General features: G+C 45.5%; 2 protein-coding genes across 6 annotated transcripts; both read left to right on the top strand.

Annotated features, from left to right (window-relative positions):
• Positions 1 to 58: 58 nt before the first annotated feature.
• Positions 59 to 3,618, top strand: Adk2 (Adenosine kinase 2). Of its 2 annotated transcripts, none has more exons than XM_070668965.1 (6): positions 59 to 433; positions 1,113 to 1,320; positions 1,411 to 1,686; positions 1,774 to 2,182; positions 2,250 to 2,426; positions 2,521 to 3,618. In XM_070668965.1, exons 1-5 carry the CDS (start codon positions 417 to 419, stop codon positions 2,375 to 2,377), a joined length of 1,038 nt encoding a protein of 345 aa, XP_070525066.1. In that variant the 5' UTR covers positions 59 to 416; the 3' UTR covers positions 2,378 to 2,426; positions 2,521 to 3,618. The 2 variants fall into 2 exon arrangements, with proteins under 2 accessions (XP_070525066.1, XP_070525067.1); XM_070668966.1 differs by lacking the exon at positions 59 to 433 and adding an exon at positions 541 to 903.
• A 456-nt stretch (positions 3,619 to 4,074) lies between these two features.
• Enok (enoki mushroom) lies at positions 4,075 to 24,391 on the top strand. Of its 4 annotated transcripts, XM_070668951.1 has the most exons (8): positions 4,849 to 5,012; positions 9,788 to 10,561; positions 13,335 to 13,801; positions 13,919 to 15,450; positions 17,490 to 17,869; positions 17,950 to 22,619; positions 22,709 to 22,839; positions 23,021 to 24,391. In XM_070668951.1, exons 2-6 carry the CDS (start codon positions 10,016 to 10,018, stop codon positions 22,441 to 22,443), a joined length of 7,419 nt encoding a protein of 2,472 aa, XP_070525052.1. In that variant the 5' UTR covers positions 4,849 to 5,012; positions 9,788 to 10,015; the 3' UTR covers positions 22,444 to 22,619; positions 22,709 to 22,839; positions 23,021 to 24,391. The 4 variants fall into 4 exon arrangements, with proteins under 4 accessions (XP_070525051.1, XP_070525052.1, XP_070525050.1 ...); XM_070668950.1 differs by lacking the exons at positions 4,849 to 5,012; positions 22,709 to 22,839 and adding an exon at positions 4,075 to 4,268 and having other exon boundaries at positions 17,950 to 22,708; XM_070668949.1 differs by lacking the exon at positions 22,709 to 22,839 and having other exon boundaries at positions 17,950 to 22,708.
• Positions 24,392 to 24,647: the final 256 nt, after the last annotated feature.

Here is a 24,647-nt window from a genome sequence, read left to right as displayed (position 1 = left end):
TAAGCATTATCTGCCTTTGCATGTTCATTAAAGTTTTGGCTAAAAGTTTTACTTTTCCAAACGTAAGTAATTTACGTTCGAATATACGTAAAAATATAAAAGTCTCATCGAGTGTTTACAAATTAGCATACGCTCCTTAGTTACGATTTCTTTATGTAGGTTTTAGCGTTAGATAACATCCGGGTCCCTCTCCCGCAGTTCGCGAAGAATCACCGCGATGACATTAGTGATAACTGCGGAGCGAGCAGCTTTTTTAAAGCGGCCGTAAAGAGTCGCAGGGATACCATTGCGTCTCTCGCCATTCCGCGCACGAGAACGAGAGACGGAAAGTGTCGGTGGCGCGCCTTGCGTTCGCAGCTGATCGCCCTTAGTGTACGTTCCCTCGTGACCGCACGAGAAACCGAAATCGTGACCAAATGGCTGAGAATTTGCGGTGAGTTATTTCGTGGCTCGCGCTCCTGTATCTCATCATTTTCTTTTTCCTATCTCGCGATCGTGCCTGTCGCGCAAATTAGACGTGATTTCATCTATTTTTTTTAGAGGTTATGGATTATGGGTCGCGATCTCTCGATTCATCAAGGTTACACATGGCGCGCCGCCGCTTAAATTTGTAACGTGATATCCCGGCGACCCTTGTCACGAGAATCGATTAATCTTTATCTGTAAAGGGATTCTCCTGCGAAAATGTGCCACCGCACTCGCGCCCGTCCTACGCCCTTTTTTAATTTTCGATTTAAAATACGCATGAACGGTGACATATTTGCGCTGGAATTTAACCAGATCGCGGAGAGAGATATAAAGATTATATAATCGTCAAGGTCGATCGTCTTCGGCGCGATTTCATCACCTATCCACGACGCGGCCGCTTCAAAAATTATATTACGAGACGCGAAAATTGCCCAGGTGTGTTTTAATTTTTTTTGTATTTTTGCAGTATTGCGAATATTTGTTTTCCACTCGAAGATAAACCGCTTGTTTTAATTGCCGTCAATGTAGATTAATTCAATTTCGGTCTAATTTGCAAAAAAAAAAAAAAAAATGTGTTTTAAAAGATGTACAGAACGTATATGGATAGAAATTGTACAAGTAACATTCTCAAACAAATGTTTCAGGGAAGGATTACTGTTAGGCCTGGGGAATCCTCTTCTGGATATTTCAGCAAACGTCGATCACGAATTCTTACAAAAATACGATCTAAAGCCTAACAATGCCATTCTCGCCGAGGAGAAGCACAAGCTTTTGTATGAGGAACTAATGGAGCTGTACAATGCTGACTTTATAGCAGGTGGATCAGTGCAAAATACCATGAGAGTAGCACAGGTAAATAAAACTTGACAATTGGTAAAAAATTATTGTATTTATTTGAAACAAAAAAAATATACAATAAAACTGAATACATTTTCTTACTAGTGGCTGCTGCAAAAACCGAAAGTTGCAACTTATATGGGCTGTGTCGGCAGAGACAAATACTCGAAAATCCTGGAAGATAAAGCAGCTGCAGACGGGTTGAACGTACGCTATCAATACACTGATAAGGAATCAACTGGAACGTGTGCGGTGCTCATCACAGGAAAAGAACGCTCTTTGTGTGCCAATCTGGCAGCCGCAAATTGCTTTTCGCCGTTGCATATCGAAAAACCAGAGAACAAGCATCTGATAGATATTGCGAAATACATTTACATTTCGGTAAACGCAAAAGATTTCTTAATAAATTAATAAGAGAGGAATAAATGATAAAACTTTGCTCTTTATTAAATTTATGCTGTAATTTAGGGATTTTTTCTGACTGTCAGTCCGGAATCCATACAAGCAGTAGCCAAACATGCTCACGAAAACGATAAAGTGTTTATGATGAATCTCAGCGCGCCGTTTTTGTGCGAGTTTTTTCAAAAGCCGATGATGGCGGCTTTTCCTTACGTGGACATTATATTTGGGAACGAAACGGAAGCGGACACATTTGCAAAGGCCAACAATCTCGACGCGACCGATAGAAAGCAGATCGCGCTTAAGATATCGGAAATGGAAAAGATTAATGACAAAAGGAAAAGGATCGTCGTAATAACGCAAGGTACTGAAGCGGTTCTTTTGGCCAAAGACGGAACGATAACGGAGTATCCTGTTATAAAATTGCCAGAGGAAAAAGTTGTGGACACTAATGCCGCCGGAGACGCTTTTGTCGGTGGTAAGTACGAATCTCTCGGTTAAAACAAGCAATTTGCGAATTGTATTGATTGAAAAATTTGTTTCAGGCTTTCTCGCTCAGCTCGTACAAGGAAAAAGCATAGATACGTGTATAAAGTGCGGCATTTGGACGGCGGCGCAGATCGTACAAAGATCTGGATGTACTTACGAGGGAAAACCGAATTTTCAATCTTGATCGATGCCAACGCGGTAGCAGTTACAAGAAATTCTGTACTTAATAAACCGTAATGAATTTTTTACCCATTATTTTTTGTATCTGAGTTATACATTACGAGTGCAATTGTAGCTGAACAATTGTAAAAATATTTATATTTATAGAGATTCAGCACTCTCCTTGTTTTATTGGTACTTAAGAAGATAACCAGATCAACGATCGGCGACGTCGGGATATCGAAGGAAAAAGTGAGAAGAAAGGAAGGCAATTATTTCCCGAATTGATGAAGCGAAATGTCGTCTTGCAAGCGACGCGTCAAGCCGTGAACGTCCACACGGAGACAAACTGCGCAGAACTTCTCCCTCGCGCGTACTTAGATCGCGACACGCTAATTTACATACCGTCGAGGAAAATCAATACGATCACCGAGATATGTAGATATTATACCGAGAATTTGCCGGTTAGCTTCGCATACGCGACCGCTGGTCGGGCGGTATCGTCCGGGAGAGCGTAGGGCATTCAATTATGCGAGACGCCGCACGCGTGCGTCGTGCGGACAGCGGTACGATATGCGGCCGACCTGCGGAGTTCGGAGCGGGATAAATGGATGTATCGAGCGGCAAACGAAAGAGAGAGGAACAAAGAGAGCGAGATGGACGGACGCGGCTGCGGAAAAGGGACGGTTCTTAAAAAAAGATCAATAATCTCATTACGAAATTGCATTGGACACATATCGCCCGTTTTACATATAAACAGCACGAGTAACGCGCTGCACTCGGCAGTGTCATATTAAACCCAGCACCTTCATACGTCGCGTCTTTCACGGCCAGTTACGCCAATCGTCCGATTGCGATATCAGTGCCGGTTTGCTTCTGCTACGAGTAATCGTCACACCTTGCTTCTTTACGCGAACAGATATATAATAACAGAAGCAAGTACAAAGGTAGAGTAATGTTTGACGTCAAAGTTCCGTCGCTGTTCCGCGACGGTCCGTTTTAAATAAAGCTATCGATTTCCATTTAGCACGATAAATATACCCGCAAGGCTTTATGCGAAGAACCGTCCAAGATAAAAACAAAGTCCAACACGTATAAATTGCTGGTTTGTTCATAAGTCCATTCAAATTTTTATAAAAATTAGTTTTTCTTGAATGAAACGTACTTGCTGCATTTCAAGAGTGAAAAAAAATGTATTAGTTATCGAATTTTCTCCTAAATGTCAGACGTTAAAAAAACGTCAGTAAAAAAAAAAAAAAAAAAAAACGATAGCAAAAATTAGCGCGCTAGTCAATCGGACGTTGCTTTAGGTGCTAAACGGAAAGTTTGGGAAGGAGAGAGTAAATTTTTTATTCATGATGTGAGACTAAAAAAGTGATCGCGCCGGAATGAGAGGGAAGACTGGGAGCTACTCCCGGGCGAGTATGTCTCTGTTACGTCTCGTTTGCGGGCAGTTTTCTCAGCTGCGTAGCACTCGTCGCCTTGGCTGGGCAAGCCGGGCAAGCGGACAGCCGTAGTCTTACCAGAGTCTGCCAGACTGGCGGTGGACAGTGGCCGCAAACGAGAACGCGAGAGGTTTGTGCATACGCACACGTTACGCGCGGACTTGTATTTCGCGCGCGTTGCACACGCACGGTAGCGTGCAGGCGTGCACGTATGCATGCACGCGCGCGCGCACGCAACACCTGCGACCGGTCAGCGCGATCGTATTCGTGTAGTGATAGAGTCGGGCGCATTAACGGCGCATCATCGTGTGCACGGAACAGTCACGGATGCGCTAAGTCGCTAATCGTCATTCGCAGCTGGCCGGATTGTCTCTACGCGACGTTCGAGCATAGTTTTTCGTCCGTTCGCGCAATCGCGGAACGCGGGAAAGCAGCTCGCTTCTACGGAAGAACGAAGAGATTTTTGTCCCTGTGAGTGCAAGCAATGTTAACCAATTAACCAAGTCAAAGACCGCGCAGCTTAATAATTCTCTCCGTCACGGTTTTTTATTTTGCTTCTACGTGGTCTTTTACGAAACCCGTCTCGAACGTCTTCCGCATCTATTCATTCGTGCGAACGATCATTAATTTTGGTCAACCCGTTTTTTTTTTCCGGGCAGACATTACGTCATGATACTCGCATCGCACGTGGTTTTGTGCCCGACCGACCGATAGTCGGACCTCGCCGAGTGTACGGCCAGATTATTAACGTGTCCAACCGTACCGGCGACATATGCGCGATTGCGCGCGTTAATCCAACACACGGTCGTCTCGCGACGTACGCGCGTACGACCAACGTACGTGCGACGCGTATTCGCGCGCGCAACGTATATTTCGGCGTAGACGCCATGTGATCGAGCGAGAGGCCGCGGGGCGGTGATTGGCCGACGGAAACGCGTGCAGTTTCAATACTTCGCGGTTCCGCCGTCGTGAGCCAGGCGGAGTAGCGCGCGCTGTGCGCAGTGCACTCCCCATCGCGTGCGCGTAGCGTGTAACCCCCGCGCGACCGCCATCTTTGTCAAGTGGGTAACCTTTGTTGATTTGTGTGAAATGTGACGCCGTTGTCGCGAGATAATTGGTGATCGTGATTACGTATTCCCGTGTTACGGTACATCCGCTGGACCCGCGGCCGCGCGTCGTGCTCTATGGATATATCGATGGGATTGCAGCGCACAGGTAAACGCGCCGCCCGTCTGGGGCTATCGTCGAGACGTATCGTGCGTGCTGGAAGAGCAACCACGCGACCGTCGGCGCCGTCGCCCGATGCCGTGCGAGGCCGGGAGCGGTGGCCGCGGTCGCGCAACGAAAAGAGAGAAAGAGAGAGAGAGACATAGAGTGAGGACGACAACGACGACGAAGATGGATTTCTTGCTTTGCGACGCGCGATAAGCCGCCGGACGTTTTTTCCGTCGGGCCGCGGTTCATCTGTCCACGCGCGGACTCGTACGACGGCGAGTTGGAGGAGCGCATACGCCCGGACGGCGCGCGAGAGGTGTCCGGCGGAGAGCGGAGAGCCCGAGAAGCGGCCCGTGCGACTCCGGCCTCAAGATGGCTGCCCGTCGCACGGGCAGCTCCGACGGCGGCCGCCCGTTCTCGGCCGTCCCGGCGCCGACGGCCAACGGCGTTCGAAGGACGCGTTCCGATCGCCGTTTCCCCACAGACCGCTTGCCTTTGCGTGTCTCGATTAGTTCGTCGCGAGCGCGTCGTTGCGTAGCTTGGTGTCGAGCTCATTACAGTCGTCGCTGTCAAACTCAAACGCGTATGACGTCGGCGCTCCGCTCGTTTCACCGCGATTCGCAGCACGTCGTGGGATCCTGTGCGACAACGGGTACTCAAAATGGCTACCCGCCGGACGGCAAAGTGCCGTTTAATGCGCGGCACCGATCTCGCGAATCCGTTCATCGGCGTTCCCGCGATTTTCCGTCCAAGCGCGCCAATTCATATTCCGCCACGGCCGATCGATCGGTCGCTCGTTCATTCGTCCCTGCTTTTTTACCTTTTCGTCGCGCGCGATCTCTCTTTCTCTTTTCAGCTACATCTCTTTTTTTATTTTACATCCGCCTTTTCGCGTCGCTTCGATCACACTCCGCCGCCGAGACGAACACACGCTCCTCGCGCGTGCACGCTTCGCCGAGCGACGGGCGGCCAGCAGTTGGGGTCGTCCGTTCGCGACAAACCGCTCCTCGGTAGCCGTCGGCAGCTGGCTCGTTCTCTCTCCCTCTTCCTCTTTCTCTCTCTGTCTCCACTCTTCTTCGCGTCCTCACCTTCGCTCGCCGTCGCTCAGCTTGCTCGCTCGCTCGCTCGCTCGTTCGTTCGCTCGTTCGTTCGTTCGTTCGTTCGTTCGCTCATTCGTTCGTTTGTTTGTCGGGCGAGAGGGGCCCCCGACAAACACTCGCAGCCGGCGGCCTCTCTTCGCCCTCGGCCCATCGTCTTAACCGGACGAACGACGGACAAACAGACGGACGTGTTCGTTCAGCCGGTATTTCATTTTGCCTAATAAGATAGCAGCGCGCGAGTGAAGAAACACGACGGAGAGGAGAGCGAGAAGTCCGGCCGCTCTCTCGCCTCCTTCCTCCGTCGCTTTCTACCTCTCTCTTTCCCTCTCTATTCTGTCCTACGCAGTGATCGATCCTGGACTCGTCTACAAGAATTGTAGCGCGTCCCAGAAAGACCTAATAATTTTTCCGTCGGAAATTCGGACCTCATCCGCGTTTTCGTCGCTCCGATAGTGTACCGCCGTCCGTTGCGGAAATTCCTTTCTTTTTTAATTTTTTAATTTTTTTATTTTTTTCGTTCTTTCGCACCGTCTCTCGTGCACTCGTCAATGAGACGTTAAAAGTCCGGCGATGCGTAGTAAAGACGCGAGTACTACCATATCTCTTTTTTTTTTCTCTCTCTCTTTCTCTCATTAAAGCCGCACGATAAAACCGCAGCGATAAACGCGTGGCATTCCATTGACGTTTCCGCGCAAGAAATCTCGCAATCTTTTCTCTCCCGACCTGGACGCTTCTCGCGTCTCTTTGTGCTCGTACGGTTTTTTTCCCCCAATTTCTCGGCCGCGTTTCTTCGAGAATCGCCTTCCACAATCGTGATACCTCACGACTACCACGGGCAAGCAGATAAGCGCGATTGGCGTCAGTCAACATCGCCGGAATCTATATTAATGACTCGCCGCTTTTTTCCTTCGATAGCGGTTTGTGTCTCAAAATACAAAACCGAGATAATGGTCGCTAATCAACGCCGATGCAACGACGAACGTCAGTGCGTTTCGCCGCGTTGTTGCGTCAACCGTCGCGTCATTCTTCCGGCGATAATAATACGCGCCGCGTAACTGGCCTCTTTTTTTTTTTTTTTTTTTTTCCAAGTATCGCTCGACAATAGAATTTTCCGCGACGGCGCGAGCATTCGATTCGCGCAATCTGTTAAAAAAAAAGAAGAATACCCGTGCGCTTTCGATTCTACAGCCGCATTTTCGGTACACGTGTCTCGCATAGATTGTTTCGCCTTCTTCTCAGCCGGAGAAAAGCTTCCGATTTTAGGGCTCGATAGTTACAATTATACCTCTACACCGAAAAACATCGAGTTACCAGGGAAATATTCTCCGGGAGATTTATTCGCAGGGCGACAGCTTCCAGAACGGCCGGGCGTTTTCGAAGCAGCCGTCTTCCGGTTGTTGGGGGATGGGAAAATTCCTGCTGTTGCATTATGCGCGTCTCATTGCGTCGCGAACAGCCGGGAAGACTAGTTGTCGGAAGTCGGGTAAAGTTTTGGCGGGAAAGCCGGGGACCGTCGTCCCCAGGCAGACGTCACCTTCGAGAATAGAACGCGCACATGGTGAGAAGTGTTCCGGTAGCTAAAGAGGGTTAGGGCAAAGCCGGTTTGCTGTCGGTGTCGCCTTTTTTTTTTTTTTCCGCCCTCCTCGACGGGTGTCGGCGCCTAAGCCGCCGGTATACTTATTATCATTGGCCTAGGTCAACTCGTATCGCGACCGCATCGCCGGCGTTACAGCTGTGTCGCCCGATTCTCGTCTAATTAATTCCTTACCGTCGCTTTCGACCACGAATTAAAAAACGTTCGTGTTCATTAATATTTCATCAGACATATCTGATCTACATATAATGCGCGGTTTCGGAAATTTTCAGTCTCAGATTATCGCGGTAAAAATTATTTTCGATCGGCAACGCTCTTACTTTGCCGGTTATTAATTAATTTATCTTTTCAAGCTAATTATTCGCGATTCCCCCGAGACTGTTGTACGAATTGTGGTTTTTACGGACTTAGAAAAATAATTTACCCTCGCAAAGGAAGGGAGAGGTTAATGAGGCTGTAGATTTAATTACATTTAGTAAACGGGAGATATTTGCAGCTAAGTAATGTAATTCCGGATTAAGCGGCTGTTATCCAATTGCCAAGCGAGCGTCATCTTTTAACGCGATTTTCGTCGGTGATCGGAGCCGGGCGATATGGATATTGCACGAAAAACGGTGGGTGGTCTTTGTCTCCTCTCGAACAATGGTTCTGCCTCGACCCGCGGCCGAACTCTTCAGCTATTCTTGCCTGAGAATTGCGCCTCGTGTATCCCGCGTGCACCAAATGAACGCTGCATACACGTACTCAATCAGGAACGTTTAAACCGCGCCGACCACTAATGCCAGGCATAATGTTTCTCACGCTTAGACCAGCAGAAACTTGCAAAAGCTAACGAGAGTTAATTTTTTTTTCTTTCTTTTTTTTATTCTTTTTTTTTTGTGTTTTTTAGCCGAAAGTATAGCAGTTAATTTGACAACGTTTCCAGGGAAAAGGTTGCGAGAAACCTTCGTGTGGCTTCTCAACTTTGTTCCAAGAAGTCTTTTTCCAAATCAGCGCGCTTGTTTTACTTCGAAACTTTTGAATTATTATTTAATATTAAAGTGAGTTTCTTTTTTCTACATTTTTTTTTTCTTTTTTTGTGTAAATTTACTATTCACAAAAAAGTAAAACAGCGTTACTTAAACGATTAAGGGTCGACTGTTCAAGTTTCACCTGTCAAGGTAAACATTGTACGCGTCTGTCTTTATTTTCGTTCTTAAATAGATAAAGATGCATGATAGGTGGCCGTCAGGTGAAGCTTATCAGGGAAACGTCCGCTTTAAAGCGGTCGAGCGTGTGTAAAACGGTGGCTCGTCGTCGGGGTCTTAGAATTCGGATTTTCGTGGCTCCTTGTCGGAGGCAGTTACCTCGGCGATCAATCGATATACCTGCTCTATTCTTATTTTTCGTCGTATCACGACCTCGCGCAGATCCCACGGCGACGGTTCAATGCTACGTATTCGCGCGACCGACTTTAATAATCCGCAGCACACGGCTGAGCTGTTGGCGCGTTGTTGCGCAATACGCGCAGTCGAGCACGGTGATTTTAAATATTTGCTCCATACCGCAATGTGTGTGTGTTTGTGCGCGCGCGCCCCCACGACTCACGCATGCACGCACGGCGTACACACGCGCGCAGGAGAAAGTTCATCGCTCAGGGGGGAAACCGGACAAGTCGTTTACGAGCGGAGTCAAAAATCGCGTGACCCGATCGTAAAGAATCGAACACGCGGTGTTGTATAACTCCACGCGGACAAAGACGCGCGTCGAATAAATCTGTATAATATACTGATCTCCTAAGTCGGTATAATTTCGACGAGTTTGAACGTTGCGAGCACGCGAGGATTACCTTCATGCTCTCGAGCCTGACAACGAAGCGCGCGCTAAACAAGCGCAAGTAAAATTTGTTTTAACGTGCCGTCGCGTATTGCTATTTTTGTACAACGCTCGTAAAAAAAAAAGAAAAAAAAATGATTTGATAAGTTAAAGAATGTAATATGAGCGCGACGCGTCGGAAGGATCGTTTAGCGCCGGGAGCCGAAACTCCGGCAAACTCCCACGCGCGACTTTTGCAACCCTCTTGAATCGCACTCTGGTTTCAGGGTCAGCGCAATAGCCCGCGGTGAGAACGTGAGGAGGCGGAGAGGGCTTAGCATCCAAGCCGGGAAAGCGAAGAGTCATGCAGAATGTAAACGTCCACCGTTGACCGTGACGTCGCCAATCGGCAGGAGGCGGAGGAGGCAGAGAACAAGGGGAGAAGCACTGGCCGTGACTTCGTCACCGTCGTCGTCGTCGCCGTCCGCGCCGTTCGCGCCGCCGACGGAGACGCGATGGACGAGTCCGAGTTGCCCGAGACGTGGTCGGCATGGTTTCTAGACGCGATCCGGAAGATCCGCAGTCAGAAGCAGCGGCCGAGCGTCGAGCGAATATGTCACGCGATACGCCAGCACCACAACTTCCACGAGGAGGAAATCGCCGAGCACCTGGAGTTCGCCGTCAAACGAGGCGACGTGCTCAAGATCTTCAACAAGGGTCAGTCCTCGTACAAGGATCCAGGTATACTCCAAACGAAGAAGCTCAAGGTCACCAAATCGACAGACATAAGCAAGGTTTTGAGCAAGGCTGTGCGCGAACTTGGCGAGCGCGAAGGTTCGACTTTGAGAAATATCGAGAGGTACCTTAGGCAGAGCCATACCGTCGAGGAGGATACTGATGGCGACCTTAGAATCGCTCTTAAGCTCTCTGCCAAGCGAGCGGTTGACCGGGGGCTGGTACTTCAGGATGGCAAGCTCTTCCGGCAAACGGACAGGCCGCCGTTTTTCAAGAAGTTGAACGATGCCAGTAATACGCCGCCCGCGACACCGCCTGCACCTAAGGTGAGTCATTTTAACCAGCTTGCGTCGTACGTGCGTCGTTGATGAATCATTTTCAGGGAAACGCGTCCTGCGATCCACCAAATTTACCAGCCAAGATGTTGATTTGATTGCAGCCTCTTATTTTCTGTGTATTTTCACTGATATAATTTCTTAAAGATAGGAATCTAATTTTATCTTATTTCAGATAATATACATACGTCTAATCTCAGCATGCAATCGAATAGTAAAATTAACTGAAAGTACTGAGATATTTGTCAACTTTAATTAGCCATTATAATGCTAGTTATGAAAATTTTTATTACTGCTAAAATTCTAAGAAGTATTAATAAAGGTAATCATTTAATTTCAGTTTTTATTTAAAACTGAACAGAGTAATAGTAAAATCTCGAGTGAATGACTGGAAATTCCAACGCGTGCAATCATCATTAAACTCTGTGGTAGCTCTGTATTGAGGATTCACCTTTCACGCTTCAATAATAGTTTTCCTAAATCTAGTACGCTGCACAGACCAGATCGTTCTCGCGATCAACACAAAATTGACAATGGAACAAACGGAGCAAACTGCTTAGATCGTTCGAGTCGTAAGGCGTGTGGAGGCAACATTGGTATATACGTCGAATCTAATCGCGGATCTCTTCCCACCGAGTCGCATGCGTTACGCACCGCTCAGCTCGCGCGCAAACAAGACCGAGGCACGACTCGAAGTCGGAAAAGTATTGCCGGGTCACGCCGTAGTGCTCACGTTCCGGCGATGTTGGGAATGTCGGTTGGCGACCGCTCGAGTGGGACGACGGGGGGGAGGAGGTCGCGGCTGGAGAACGGGCCGGAAGGAGCCGAAAGGTCGAGATCGCGCCGGGACGACTTCCGTCGGGCTCGTTTTGTATAACGTTTCTCTCTTATTGATCCTCCACCCGCGGAATCGCGCTCTTTTTTTTTTTCTCTCTCGCCACGTTTCGAGCGCGAAAAATCGCGACGCGCCGACGCGGGTACTACCACCGATACACCCTCGTCGCGCATCAGGTGGCTTTATCTCCCTTTTTCTCCCGCGCGCGCGAGAGAAAGGAGGAATGACGAGCGGCGTACGTTGCTTGACGTCCATTTCCCGCGCTTTTTTTTTTTTTTTTTTTTTTACCCTGCGGCCGTCGTCATTGCGCCGCAAATCGTCGACCTCGGATGCGATCGATTGCCGGCCGCGCGCTGTTTTCCGGAGAACGACCATTTTGAAAATAACATAGCGGGCGAGACCCGGCCGCGGTCGATCGCGACTCGTCAGCGATGGTCAGCCCGCGTTGGTCCCGCGCGCTAACCCGAGTCGCCCGAATAAAAATACCTCCCAGAAAGTTATTGATTCTCAAGCGATCCCGCGAAATGGAACTCACTTGGCTAGGTTTCTACTAGAACGCCGATTGCGCGTGTATTATTAGTCGCCGAGGAAATATGTGGAGCACGCTGGCAATTCTGTCGAGTAGTAATCTCTTGATACATATATTAGTCGGAAAAAAAGCTGAGAGATTCGAAGCAAATTTTGTTGAATTTTCTTATCGCGAACTATTTGGTGCCGTTCCGGAAAGACGGCGGACGGCATCGAGTTTTATGTGACTCGTTAAATATCTATTTAAATAAGTTGCAAATTAAATAGCTGGAACAAATAGATTTTGAGGGTTTTATCGGAGACATGCCAGAGGGTGGTGCGACTTGACATACCGCCGTCGGACTTTGTTTGGTAATGCGATGCAACTAATTTGAGCATCCAATTGAATTGTCAGTATTGGTAACGGCCCGACACAGCGGGGCGATATGCCTTGAATCGCAATGACCCGGGGCGTGTTTCGCGCGACTCCGTCGCGGAATGGAATTAACGGGTGACGTTGGCGCGTGAAGCATTTGCAGCAGGATGCACGCATAAAAGCGCCAATACAGCAAGTCGTCGAATCGTGCAACAGGTCGCAGGCAGCGGCCTGGTGCGAGAAACGGAGGCTGCTTTTGCCCGCATATATATTTTCTCACTAATTTATTGTCTTCTTTGGATTAAGAAAAACAGCAGCCAGCCCCCCGTGTCCGTCTTTTTAAGAATCACTTGCGTCTCATTGCCCTTTGACTTTACTACGTTACTCTCTCATTAAATTGCTAATACGATTAATATAACTTTTAATTAAAATTGTGTTATATAAATTAAAATTATTTATTTTTATTTATCGTAAGCTCCAAGATATTTTTTTAAAATTTGAGATTTAAAAACGAGGACGAGAGAACAGTGAAAGATACTACTTTGTTACGTTTCCGCGCGTGTAGAGAATATTTGTGAAGGACCGTTTCTTGGAAATAATCGCTATATAGTTGCTGCATCGTTGGCGCAACGCGCTCTTAATAAGATGCACCCCTCCGACGCATAAAAGTACCCGCGCAGTGTCTAGCCAGTATTGCCGCGTTACCGGCATTGAAATGAATAATTACGTTCCACGCCGGGACTTACTCACCTTTTACATATGCGATACGTAATGATAGATGGTATCGAATCGCCGATATGTGGAGGCTGATACGCAGATAGCGCGCCAAGACTTCGGAAATTTTTGCTGTCCAAACTACTTTTATAAGTTTCTATAAAATTTTGCGCATTTAAATGTCGAGATTTATTTGAAGATCTGACGTTATATCTCATTACCGCGCATACGCACAAGTTAAGTTATACTTTAATGGATAGTCTTATTATATTTTTATGATATTTATATTTATAATATTACTCAAGACTGATAGATTTTTATCTATTTCGCAGCTGCCAGCTCCATTGCCGATATGCAGAGAGTGCCTGGGTGCCACGATGGCTGGCAACAACAACAACAGCAAACGGAATGCCAACGAGAAGCTAAGCAGGTGCAGCGTCTGTGGCGCGGCTCTGCACAATTCCTGCGCGCCTGCGGATCTCTCGGTGCTCGTCGATCGAGGAATAACCTGGTCTTGCGACGACTGTTCGCCAACCTGTGCTGGCTGTCAGCTAGAACGGGAGTCGCAGAATTATCTCGTCAAGTGCGCCGGCTGCGTAAAATGTTTCCATCCCGCTTGCCTCGATCCTGCCCTCGACAAGAAAAACAAGGCACCCTGGAAGTGTCGGCACTGTCAAACGGCGCATACCCCGGTGAGCAAGGACGACGGGAAACGCGGCAAGACGCAGGATACGAATTCGACCGATGACACGCCAACGAGCGCGAGGAAGAGGCTCAGCAAGTTACGCGAGAGTCGAAAGTGAGTGTATTCGATTAACGATTAGAATAATTTAAATAGAATTAAAATTTAAATTAATATATATTAATGCAATTTTCTATATCAAAATCAATATGCACTTTGTTGAATTTATTGCAGATCGATGGTATCCAGAAAATGCTTGGCGAACGCAACTCCAGGCAAGAAAGGCAGCACGGGAGTGACTCAGGTGGACAACAGCTCGGACGGTAATGCGGGTGTTGTCTCCCCTCGTCAACCACCTTTGATTTCCTCTCCTTTACCACAACCCCCCACCCCACTCGCAGGCCAGGGTAGGCTGCTAGAGGAAAAGAACGACAGGATTTCAAAGGAGAAGCAAAAGTTTTTTAGATTGAGCGCGTTTAATGCCGAACACAGTAAATTGAAGCGGGTGGGGGGCGGTGATAAATCTAGGCCCTCGCGGAGCGTTAACGTTAGGTCAACTCGGGGCGGTACTACGAATCCGAAGAAAGTCGCAACGTCGCGAGTATCTAGCAGCAGTAGCAGCAGCAGTAGCGAGCCCGGTAATAGCAGCGAAAGCTCGGATGGTAGCGATAGTAGCGATGAAAATGACGATCAAGACGACGAAGACGACGAGGAGGGCAATAGCTCAAGCGAGAGCAGTGACTCCTCTTCGTCGGATGAAGCTCAGGATGGCAGAATAGAGTCTCCTAAGGCGAAGGCACCATTCATTTGTGACCTCAACGAGGACAAGCCGTGGGGCTTTGCTGCTGCCGCCGCCAAACTGAACGCAGAATCGCCTTTCTTCAGTAATATTACAAACACCTTTGGTGCGTCATTACCGAAACTCAACGTGGGCGATACGCCAACATTTGGTTTGCATATACAACAACCAGCCGCAGCAGCCAGTTCATCCGACAGTAAAAAGAAAGAAAAAACCGAACGTAACAGCACGCAGACGATCGGTCATACGAGCGCGGATAACAAGGTTAAACCTGGAATTGGCCAATTGAAAAGTCTATTTGATGGCTTGAGTCACTTTTTTTCAGCACCTGCGAACAGCAGGGCGAGACTGGCCGGTGCACCGGCGCCGAATTACGCGCCAGATAGAAGAAAAAGGCCTAATACCGAGGATACTGTTCGAGCGAACAAAATCCCGAGGAGCACGCAAAGAAATAAAGTGGAAGACTCATCTGGTACGAATAAACTCAAAGATCGTAAAAAGACTGAAGCTATCACCGAGATATCAAGAGTACCGAAGCCCGGTATTTTTGTACCTTCTGATGAGAATGTATTAAGCTCGCTTGATGAGAAATTGCCGAGAATGACGCCCTCGAATCTCGTGAAAACCGCGGTGAACAGTAAAAGACACGAGCACGAGAGGAGAAAGTTAATGCGAGATGACGCGTCGTCGCTTATAAAATGCGCCTCTGATGCATCCTCGCCGTCGAGACACGAGCAGCAGCAGCAGCAGCAGCAACAACAGCAGCATTCACGAAAGAAGCAATCAGCTTCGGATATAAGTACGCAGATACGCCACTCTGTACCCGCCGTTGCGAAATCCTCAGGCCTCGGTTCCGATCCTGTCAAGTCAAATCCTAATCCAAAGTCCAATCCACGAGCCTGTACTAGCGCCACCACCACCAACACCACCACGACACCCCGCGCGACACCCTGCTCCACCAGGAAGGGTAAGAGTCTACCCCATCCATTCACAAATCCTAACCTCAATGATGCACCCTAAAAAAAAGTCATGAGAAGACTTCCTTCTAATCTAATCCTCGCTCACGACCACGTGGATGTGTTGGCGGTGTGGTGTATTAAACTGTGTGGTACACGTGCGTCTGATGACCAATAACTTTTTTCAAGAATAACATGACTGTTCCGATTATATTGTACAGTAATTATTCAATTTAAAAACGTATTTAATTAAAAAAAAAATTTATTTTATATTAAAAATATTAATTACAATTTAATATATAATAATGACTGATTTAAAAAGAGATTGCGAACGATCATGTTTTTTTGATAAAACATTTATCTGCTACATAGTGTAAAACCAATGACAATTTGCAGATGTTTAAAAAAAAAATTAAAATATGTATATGTCTTTTTAATTAAGACAGTTCGTCATTCGTTTAATTTGTTTTACACTGTGGACACTATTGTGGTTATTGCATGTTGTTAATCATGTTATTACTTGGCTCTGGCATTTTTTCCTTTGTCCATGCATACATACATTTGGAGATGGATGTCAAAATCAAAAAAATACTAAAACAGTTTTGGAGGATACGTCCTTATGTAGAGACCTTCATCCTGTATTTTAGATTTAGTCAATTTTCATTTTTTCAGGATATTTGTACAGGATAAATAACCATTGTCACATCTACAAATGTACCATATATCATGTACATATAACATTCACACAATTTTTTTTAGAGAAACTTTGGTCTCACACAGTATAATATTTAACTTATTTTTTATTTCGGTCAATTCATCAATTTTTATTATAGACATGGTTTCCATACGTCATTCGCGTAAGACAAGTCTTCTTGAATTTTGACAAGTAAACTTACAGAGACAGATGACAAATTCTATTTTCCAAAAATATGTACGAACAATTGATTTTGCTTGTATACTTTATGCTAAATGGAATCTATTTTGCATATTGTACGACGCTTAATCAAACACTTTGGACTGACTTATTCTCTGTTCCTCCCCTCCTTGTACAAAAAAAATACCAAAATACGATTTCCAGGCACTGAAGATAAACGGCACTGGGTGGCACTTTAACCTCACTCAGCCGCCCTCTTGTACCATTCACACTGGAGCCTACCTGCTGCTGCTGACACTTAGCAGGCACTGTTGTATACCACCGCCCCTTTACCCCTTCACGAAAAAAAAGAAAAAAAAAAGAATAAGAAAAGTTCCTGCCGTCGAAGAGCCAACTTTGATACTCTGCCAACACATCCCAACTAATCTAACCCACAGCTTTGCTTTGGATACTACTCACATTATTAACGGCAAACGAATTATTATTCGCATTCTTTTCTCATATATTAGATTGCTATTGTTACTATGCTAATGCCGTTCGATTAATTTTTTATCTCTATTTGACCAACTGATTTCTCCAACAGGACGTGACTAATACCCTATTTTTTTTTGACATTTAAGTTAGATTAGATTACTTAAATAATTAGTATTTGAATCGTGGTTAATAATTAATAAAATATAAAAAATTAAAATTAACAAAATTTTTTTCTTTTTAATAAAATATTTAAAGAGTGTCATTGTTACAGTAAACTTTTACTTTATAACTTGTGACATTATTAAATATTTACTTTAAAGTTTTAAATTTTTAAACTATACGCACAAAGATATTATAATGTAACATTGAACTATCATATCAAGTTATTTATGACATTTTTTACTTATAACTTTGTTCGTTAGGTTTACTTTTTTACATGTAAAACACATAATTTTTTTCTATATTTTCTCATACAACAAACTATTGCAGTCGTAGGTAGCAGTGTCTCGTACGTAAAGCAATTGCATCGGTGACTTAAATGTTAATTGATGTATGAAATATATATATATATATATTATAAAGCTGTTTGATTAGAGAAAGAAAAATATAGAAAAGAAATGATTGAAAGTTGATAATGTTAACATATACAAGTCACAGGACGAATTCGGTTAACATTCGTAATAATTTTTTGTCTTTTTACAGAGGAACTGATTGTGCCGCAGACATTACCACCAGGAGTTACGCAGAAGGACGTGGATCTCATTAAGGAGGCTCGCGAAAGAGCTCAGCTGACAGTCAGCAATGATGAGAATGAACAACCGTTGTGCGTTAATACGGTAAATGCGTCTGGAAATGCACCACGGAATCCCGCTGCGATAGTATTCGGTAGATACGAGGTTGAAACATGGTATTCCAGCCCGTTCCCTCAGGAATATGCGCGACTACCGAAATTATTCTTCTGCGAATTTTGCCTCAAGTACACAAAGAGCCGAGCGGTATTAGACAGGCATATGGATAAGTGTCAATGGCGACATCCGCCTGCCACCGAGATTTATAGGTGCGATGATTTGTCCGTGTTTGAGGTACGTGACCGTAATAAATATTATAATTTTTTCTTTTGTTTAATTAAGAAACCACTAATACGAATGCTTTAATATTGCAGATTGATGGCAACGTAAACAAAATATACTGTCAAAATCTGTGTTTATTAGCCAAGTTATTTTTGGATCACAAGACTCTCTATTACGACGTAGAACCGTTTCTCTTTTACGCAATGACCAAAAACGACAAATACGGTTGTCATTTGGTCGGTTACTTCAGCAAAGAGAAACATTGTCCAGCTCAGAGGTATAACGTGTCCTGCATTATGACTTTACCGCAGTATCAACGACAAGGTTTTGGCAGGTTTCTTATAGAATTTAGTTACTTGCTATCCAAAGTTGAAGGCATCCCGGGAACGCCAGAGAAACCACTTTCGGATCTCGGTCGAGTGTCGTATCATTCCTTCTGGAAGAGCGTAGTACTCGAGTACCTGGATACGCATCGGAACGATACTAATGTCAAGCTGAATGACATTACAAAAGAGACTGGCGTATCGGCGCACGATATCGCAACAGCGATGCAGTTGCTCGGATTTATAAGATCAGTTCATCTACCGGGAGATGCGAACACTAGTAAAGTGGCTGTGGTAGTTGATTGGAGCAAGGTAGATGCTCACATGGTGAAAGTACGGAAAAGTTTCCGCATCAAGTTGGATCCCGATTGCCTCAGATGGATACCGCTGCTCACACAAATTCCTAATCCGTATCAAAATCCAGAGGAGAGCGGTGACACTGGTTCTGAAATGTCTCCTGCGATAGAACCTAAGCTCGTGCCAGCTGTCGTTGAAAAAATACAAAAAGTGAAAATTAAAAAGAAGCCTCGAGGTAGGAGAGTAAGCCAAAGGAAATCGACACCTTTAAAATCGACATCTTTGAAATCGACTCCTTTAAAATCTACATCTTTGAAATCAACATCTTTAAAATCAACATCTTTGAAATCGACATCTTTAAAATCGACATCTTTAAAATCGACATCTTTGAAATCAACATCTTTGAAATCAACACCATTAAAATCAACCCCGTTGAAACCGAAAGCTTCACAGAAAGCAACAGCCTCTCACTCGTCCAAGGCTTCGTCCAAAGAAGACAGGGATGTTAAAGATACGAAGGAAATTAAAACGATGAAAGAATTAAGAGAATCTGCGAGAGAAAGCCGTAATACTGAGAACGCAGAAAGTCGCAAAGATTCTCGAGCTGAAACAGAAACGAAGACCTTATCTACGCTAAGAAATGCGCGCAGTCTTGGTTCGACAAGAAACGCAACTCCGATAATTTCGCCTAAATCAACGCAAGTAACAATGTCGAGAAGAAGAATTAGACCACCTAAAACGCTTATATCTGAATCAGTTATCACGCCTTTACGAAAACGAAAACATTCCGAAAGGATAGAGGCCGAAGAAGAGAAAATAGAATTAATCAGTAGAAAAAGAACGCGAGAATCTCTAAGAGAAAAAGAAAGAGAGCGGGAAACTGAACGAGATCGTGAGAAAGAGAAAGAAAGAGTCAGAGACAGAGATAGTAAAGCAAAAGAAAGAGAAAGTCTGAAAGAAACTTTGGTGGATACTAGAAAAACACCTCCGAAATTAGACTCGCCGAGTCCGTCGAAGCCGGCAAAGAAACAATGCAAAGTGGATGATCTTTTGTTGAAAGTTACCAACCGGCAGACGAAAATGCAGGCAAAGGAAAAGAAAGCTCTGGAGGAGACGATGCAATGTAATGGTAAAGAAGAAGCGCGGGATATTAAAAGCTCGCCAGTATCCAGGCGGAGTAGAGGTAGTAAAACGACGGCGGAGGCTCTGAAAATGCCACAATTAACGCCGGAGTCTCCCAGCACGAAGAACAGAGCTGAAAGTCCTGTGATACCGCCTCCTCCATTATCTCCGCCGCCCGAGTCGATAAAAAGTTCTCCCGTTCGAAATAATAAACAGCCATCGGTGCCACCGTTAGAATCACCGTCCACGAAGCATTCAAGTAACAATGATAACAAGAGCGAAAGCGCGGAAGACAATGGTTTACCTGTTCCCACGGAAACGGAAGTAGTATCCGCAAGTTCTGGCGAATATGAGGGCGGCGATGAGGATGAAGGTGAAGAGGAAGAAATAGCCGTGCCGACGCCTAAGCCCGTGACGCAATCGGCCTCGCCCAGCATAGAGAACCCCGCAAAAGAATCGTACGAAGACGACAAAACGGATAACAAATGTCAAGAGAAAAGCAACGATGAAAATTCGTTGCGGATGACGGAAGCAGCGGATTTATCACCAGCGGTCGGCGACGATCAGACTGAAACTTTAAACGAATGTGATAAAGACTCCGAGACTGAAAAGCGTCCAGTTTGCAGTCCGGAGGCATCGAAATCAGTACCTGAACCAGTTGCTTCACCAAAAGAAGAGGAAGTCGAAAAAACAGAGATCAATGTTATACCGAAAAAAGATGAGAGTGAAAATTCTTTGAAAGAGGAGCTCGTTCCCGAAACGTCGAAAGATACGAAGATCGATCTGTCTTTGGTTTCGCGAGCAAAAACAGAATCTTTGCCTATAGAGAAAAGAGACGCGGGAGTATTAATTAACGCGACGGTAACGTCAGAAATCGAGCCTCTCGCGTCGCAAGAAAAAATGTTCTCCACTGCGGAGAGTAATCAAGATACAACGTTGCAATTACAGAATCAAACGGAAGAGCTGAAACAGCATTCGCCTGAGAGCGGTAAAACTACTCCACATTTAGAGAATCCAGGCTCAGTAAAAAGAACACCGCCATCGCAACCGGATCTGCCGTCTATGGGAGTCTACACACCGGATTCGACAACTAATTCCGTGCATTCGCTGCATTATAGTCAATGTGACTTGGACGTAAGCCAGTTAGGTTTGGAGTCGCCTACTTCTATAGCCAGCGATCTTGCATCGCAAAACAGCGTGGAAAGACCGCCCAGCGCTTTACCATCTATCCCGCCGTCTGTAAGCGTGCCGATTTCAGTATCTATGCAGATTACGACACCAGTTACGTCGTCAGTGTCGGTAAATATGCCGCAACAAGTACAGTACACCGACTGTTCGATGCCGCAGCATACTCCACCGGGTCATCATCCAAGTATTCATCCGATGCATCAGCCACATACTCCGCAATCTCTTCAGCAACCGCGTACTCCGCAGAGCATCCCGACTCAGAGCCCGCAGCCACTTCCGCAGAGCCATACGCCGCAACCATTGCCTCAATCGCATACGCCACAGAGTATACCTACGCAGAGTCCGCAACCGTTGCCACAGAGCCATACGCCGCAACCATTGCCTCAATCACACACGCCACAGCCGATGCAGCTGTCGCTGGCACAGCAAGCGCAGAGTCAAAGTATGGCGCACAGCCAGTCTCAACAGACGCAATCGCAGCAGCAGCAACCTCAGCCTCAAACACCACAGCAGTCTCAGTCACACAGTAAGCGCGCCAGCGGTTCGCAGACCACGCATCGATCTAGATCGACGCAGCAGAGCAGCAGGTCACATCGGGCCACTCCACCAACGTCACACGCCGCGCAGAGTTCTCAGCACAGTGCCGCGACATCACAGACCAGTCATAGCAGTACCGTGGCACATACTGCTCACGTTACGGTACCGGCTCAGTATCAACAATCGCCGTCGTCGATGAGCGTGCCCACGGCAGTACCGCATCCTCACTCGCATACTCCGCACGCCGCGCATTCACATAACATGGCAATGATTTCGCAGGGCAATTACATGGCAGTGGCGGGCTCGCAAGGCTTTCCTACACAGAATACCTATGTAATTCAACATCGCAGCGGGCGTTCTGGTGCACCAACGCCTTGTACCACCGCTACAAATTTCTACATACAAACAAGCGCGATGCCACCGCATTCACATACTCCGGCGCCGAGCCCGCTTTCTGCCTCCGGTGGTAGTCACCAGACCACTAATTCGTGTAGTCTGGCGAAACTGCAGCAGCTGACCAATGGTTTGGAAATGATACCGCCTACGCCTCCACCTGCGATGAACCTCACGCCACCACCGCCCATCCCGCACACTATGACGCCACCGCAGACATCGCGGCAGTTACCGACGCCACCTCAAGTTGGTCCTCTAGGTTATGCGAAAAATTATTATAATGTCAACAGTGTGCCTCCTGGTACGCCCGGACCGCCCAGCCGATCTACTTCGCGTTCGTCCGCGAATAACATGCCGTCGCTCACGCAACCATATCCCAGCGAGAGTTTATATCGACAGACCCTCGACCCGGGTGGTGCCTGCCCGCAGATGCAAAGTGCCGCGAGCCGCGTCAGTCCGAACGTCGCAGCACTCAACACGAATCTCATGGCCGCTCAGTACAGTTACCGCGTAGCCCAACCAACCACCGGATACATGAATCAGGCAGCACAGCTCGGCGGGTTCATGAATCAGGCGAGTCAACTACCGGTTGGTGTAGTCAATGTGCCGGCTCCGTATCCGCAAGATCCGCATCAACAAAATCCGGCGGCTGTCTACACCACGTATCACGGCTACATCAACGGTGGTCTTATGCAACCTCTCAACAGTTCCATGAGGCCGCGTTAGCCACGACACCAGCTACCACGCTAGCCATCGCGCTCACCTACTCTCAATCGATTCATTATCTTCGATGTTCGAACGGACGAATTAACTTCTTCGCGCGACAAGTTAATGCTCTCTTCGATACGACCTTCGACGAGTCATCTTTAATTTTTAACTACGTGACCGACATCGCATTGGTGGTACTGACTTTTTCAACCAACATTCGCTGTCTTCATCAGTGCTGTTTGCCAACGAGATTTGAGTCTTTGCAACCTTCTTTTTGATCCAGGTACTTTATACAGCCTCCGAAGACGACGATTCTTATCTCGCTACTATTGGATAGTGCCGCGTATCGCGAGAGAACTTAGTGACGCACTTGCAACAGAAACAGGATTTACGTTTGATAATTCAAGTGTTCAAGTATGCTGCTATATTTTTATTTTTTTTTTATTTTTTTTTATTTTTATTTTTTTTTTTGACTGAGTAAAATATATTCGTGAATTATCATAGTGTATTAGCGTGTGTTATGCGCAAGTATATCTGATATTGTTATGCGAATATATAATGCTCATTATTATTTTAACTACACGTTAAATTTCAGAGAGACAAGAGGAGAAAGAATAAAGAGATCTAATCTCTCCACCGACATCTGCTGATAGTGGGATACTTTCTGACCTCCGTACTCGAAGAAGATTCGTATTAAATTGATTCTTAACTTGTCGACAAAGATTGCACACAAGGTACAATTTAATCATAGTTATCGATCGGTGATTCTCCGAAGGCACGAGTTCGTTTACTTGTGCGTTTCAATTAGAAGAAAAATACAAGGGGAACGTGACGTTATCTTGACGGATTTATTTCGACCAAGGTACCGCTGCCTTTCGTCTCTAATTTGAAAGAAAGAAAGGATAAGTGAGGGGAAAAAAAAAAAATAAAAAGTAAGAAATGCGGATACCTATTTTTAGTAGGGCATTCCTTCGCGAAACCGCAGCAGTGTTACGTTTTATGTATTTATATATATAAATATATATAAATATATTTACGAATAATATTCTGTTTGATATTATCAATTGTTGAGCATTGTTGTTTAAGTTGGCACACTTGTACTTTACTGTATTATAAAGAAAAAAAAAAGGTAACTGCGTAACTGCTATGATAATCCTCATTGTATTATTACGAAAGTCGATTAATTGTCGCCGACATCGTCTCACCAATGTAAAATCTTCAATCTCGATCGTCAACGCTATCGTTCACATAATTTTTATCAATTGTTATTATTAATTATTATTATCATTAATAATCATTATTATTGTGACAGATGAAATACACGCAACACGCACATACACACACTCTTATCACACTCACATACATGCATACAGGCTCACACGGGAAATGTAATCATACGTTATATTTTAATTGTCACATATACGATGTCACGCCTTCGTTCGGCATTCATTATTATATGTTTTTATTACCTAATATCGCGAGAGGGTAGCTCTAGTTTCGGAAAGAATAACGGAGCGCGCAATCAGGCCTTTCCACGAAGCGTCGCGGGACTCGTGCCGAAATTATTTTTTGTATCGAAATCGCGAGAGGAAGCGCGCGCGTACGTCGATTTCCCTTCGCGAAATGAAGGAAAAGGAAAAAGGAAAAAAAAAAAAATCGGTAACGTAAGCAACGTTACCGTCAACATATTACCCCGAAACCGCGTAATTTCCCTCCCTCGTTGTGGGCGACGCTTCGCGGAACGGTCGTGACGACAAAAAAAATAATATATTTATGGTACGAAACGTTACGAGTTTAATTTTTTCAGACGAGAGAACGAAAAGAAAAACGAAAGAAAAACCGGCGGATCGCCTAGTTTAGAGTAATTGAATAATAAGATAATTAATAATGTATAAAAATACATCAATATTTATTGTACATAGATCTAAAAAAAGACTACTAACAAATAAAAAAGAAATCAAAAATACGTGATTGTGCGTGATAATGCTTGATTATTTTTCAGATGCTTCGTATGATATGATAACTCAAAATTCTTCTGTGTGAACTCAAGCCTCCGAGTTTAATTACTTTGTCCTGAAAACAAGAATGCGATTAAATATTTAATTTAGTTTGGAGTGTATTTTTTGTTGAGTTTTATATTCTTGTGATTAATCAAATTTATTGTTCGTTGTAAGTATAAGATAACGTTATAAACTTGGTACATTTCTATGTTACACAATTGG

This window comes from Cardiocondyla obscurior, linkage group LG18 (assembly GCF_019399895.1).
Source record: "Cardiocondyla obscurior isolate alpha-2009 linkage group LG18, Cobs3.1, whole genome shotgun sequence".
In the NCBI taxonomy this organism is placed as follows: Eukaryota; Metazoa; Arthropoda; class Insecta; order Hymenoptera; family Formicidae; genus Cardiocondyla; species Cardiocondyla obscurior.
Note: the sequence above shows the minus strand (reverse complement) of the source record. Positions and strands in the feature narration are given on the sequence as shown.

What these genes read in the sequence shown, in the direction of transcription:
- Adk2 (XM_070668965.1), top strand. An exon ending in ATACCATGAGAGTAGCACAG is followed by an intron (nt 1,321 to 1,410) that starts GTAAATAAAACT and finishes TTTTCTTACTAG; the next exon opens with TGGCTGCTGCAAAAACCGAA. An exon ending in CGAAATACATTTACATTTCG is followed by an intron (nt 1,687 to 1,773) that starts GTAAACGCAAAA and finishes GCTGTAATTTAG; the next exon opens with GGATTTTTTCTGACTGTCAG.
- Enok (XM_070668950.1), top strand. Translation starts at nt 10,016, where the DNA reads ATGGACGAGTCCGAGTTGCCCGAGACGTGGTCGGCATGGTTTCTAGAC. An exon ending in ACCCTGCTCCACCAGGAAGG is followed by an intron (nt 15,451 to 17,489) that starts GTAAGAGTCTAC and finishes GTCTTTTTACAG; the next exon opens with AGGAACTGATTGTGCCGCAG. An exon ending in ATGATTTGTCCGTGTTTGAG is followed by an intron (nt 17,870 to 17,949) that starts GTACGTGACCGT and finishes TTAATATTGCAG; the next exon opens with ATTGATGGCAACGTAAACAA.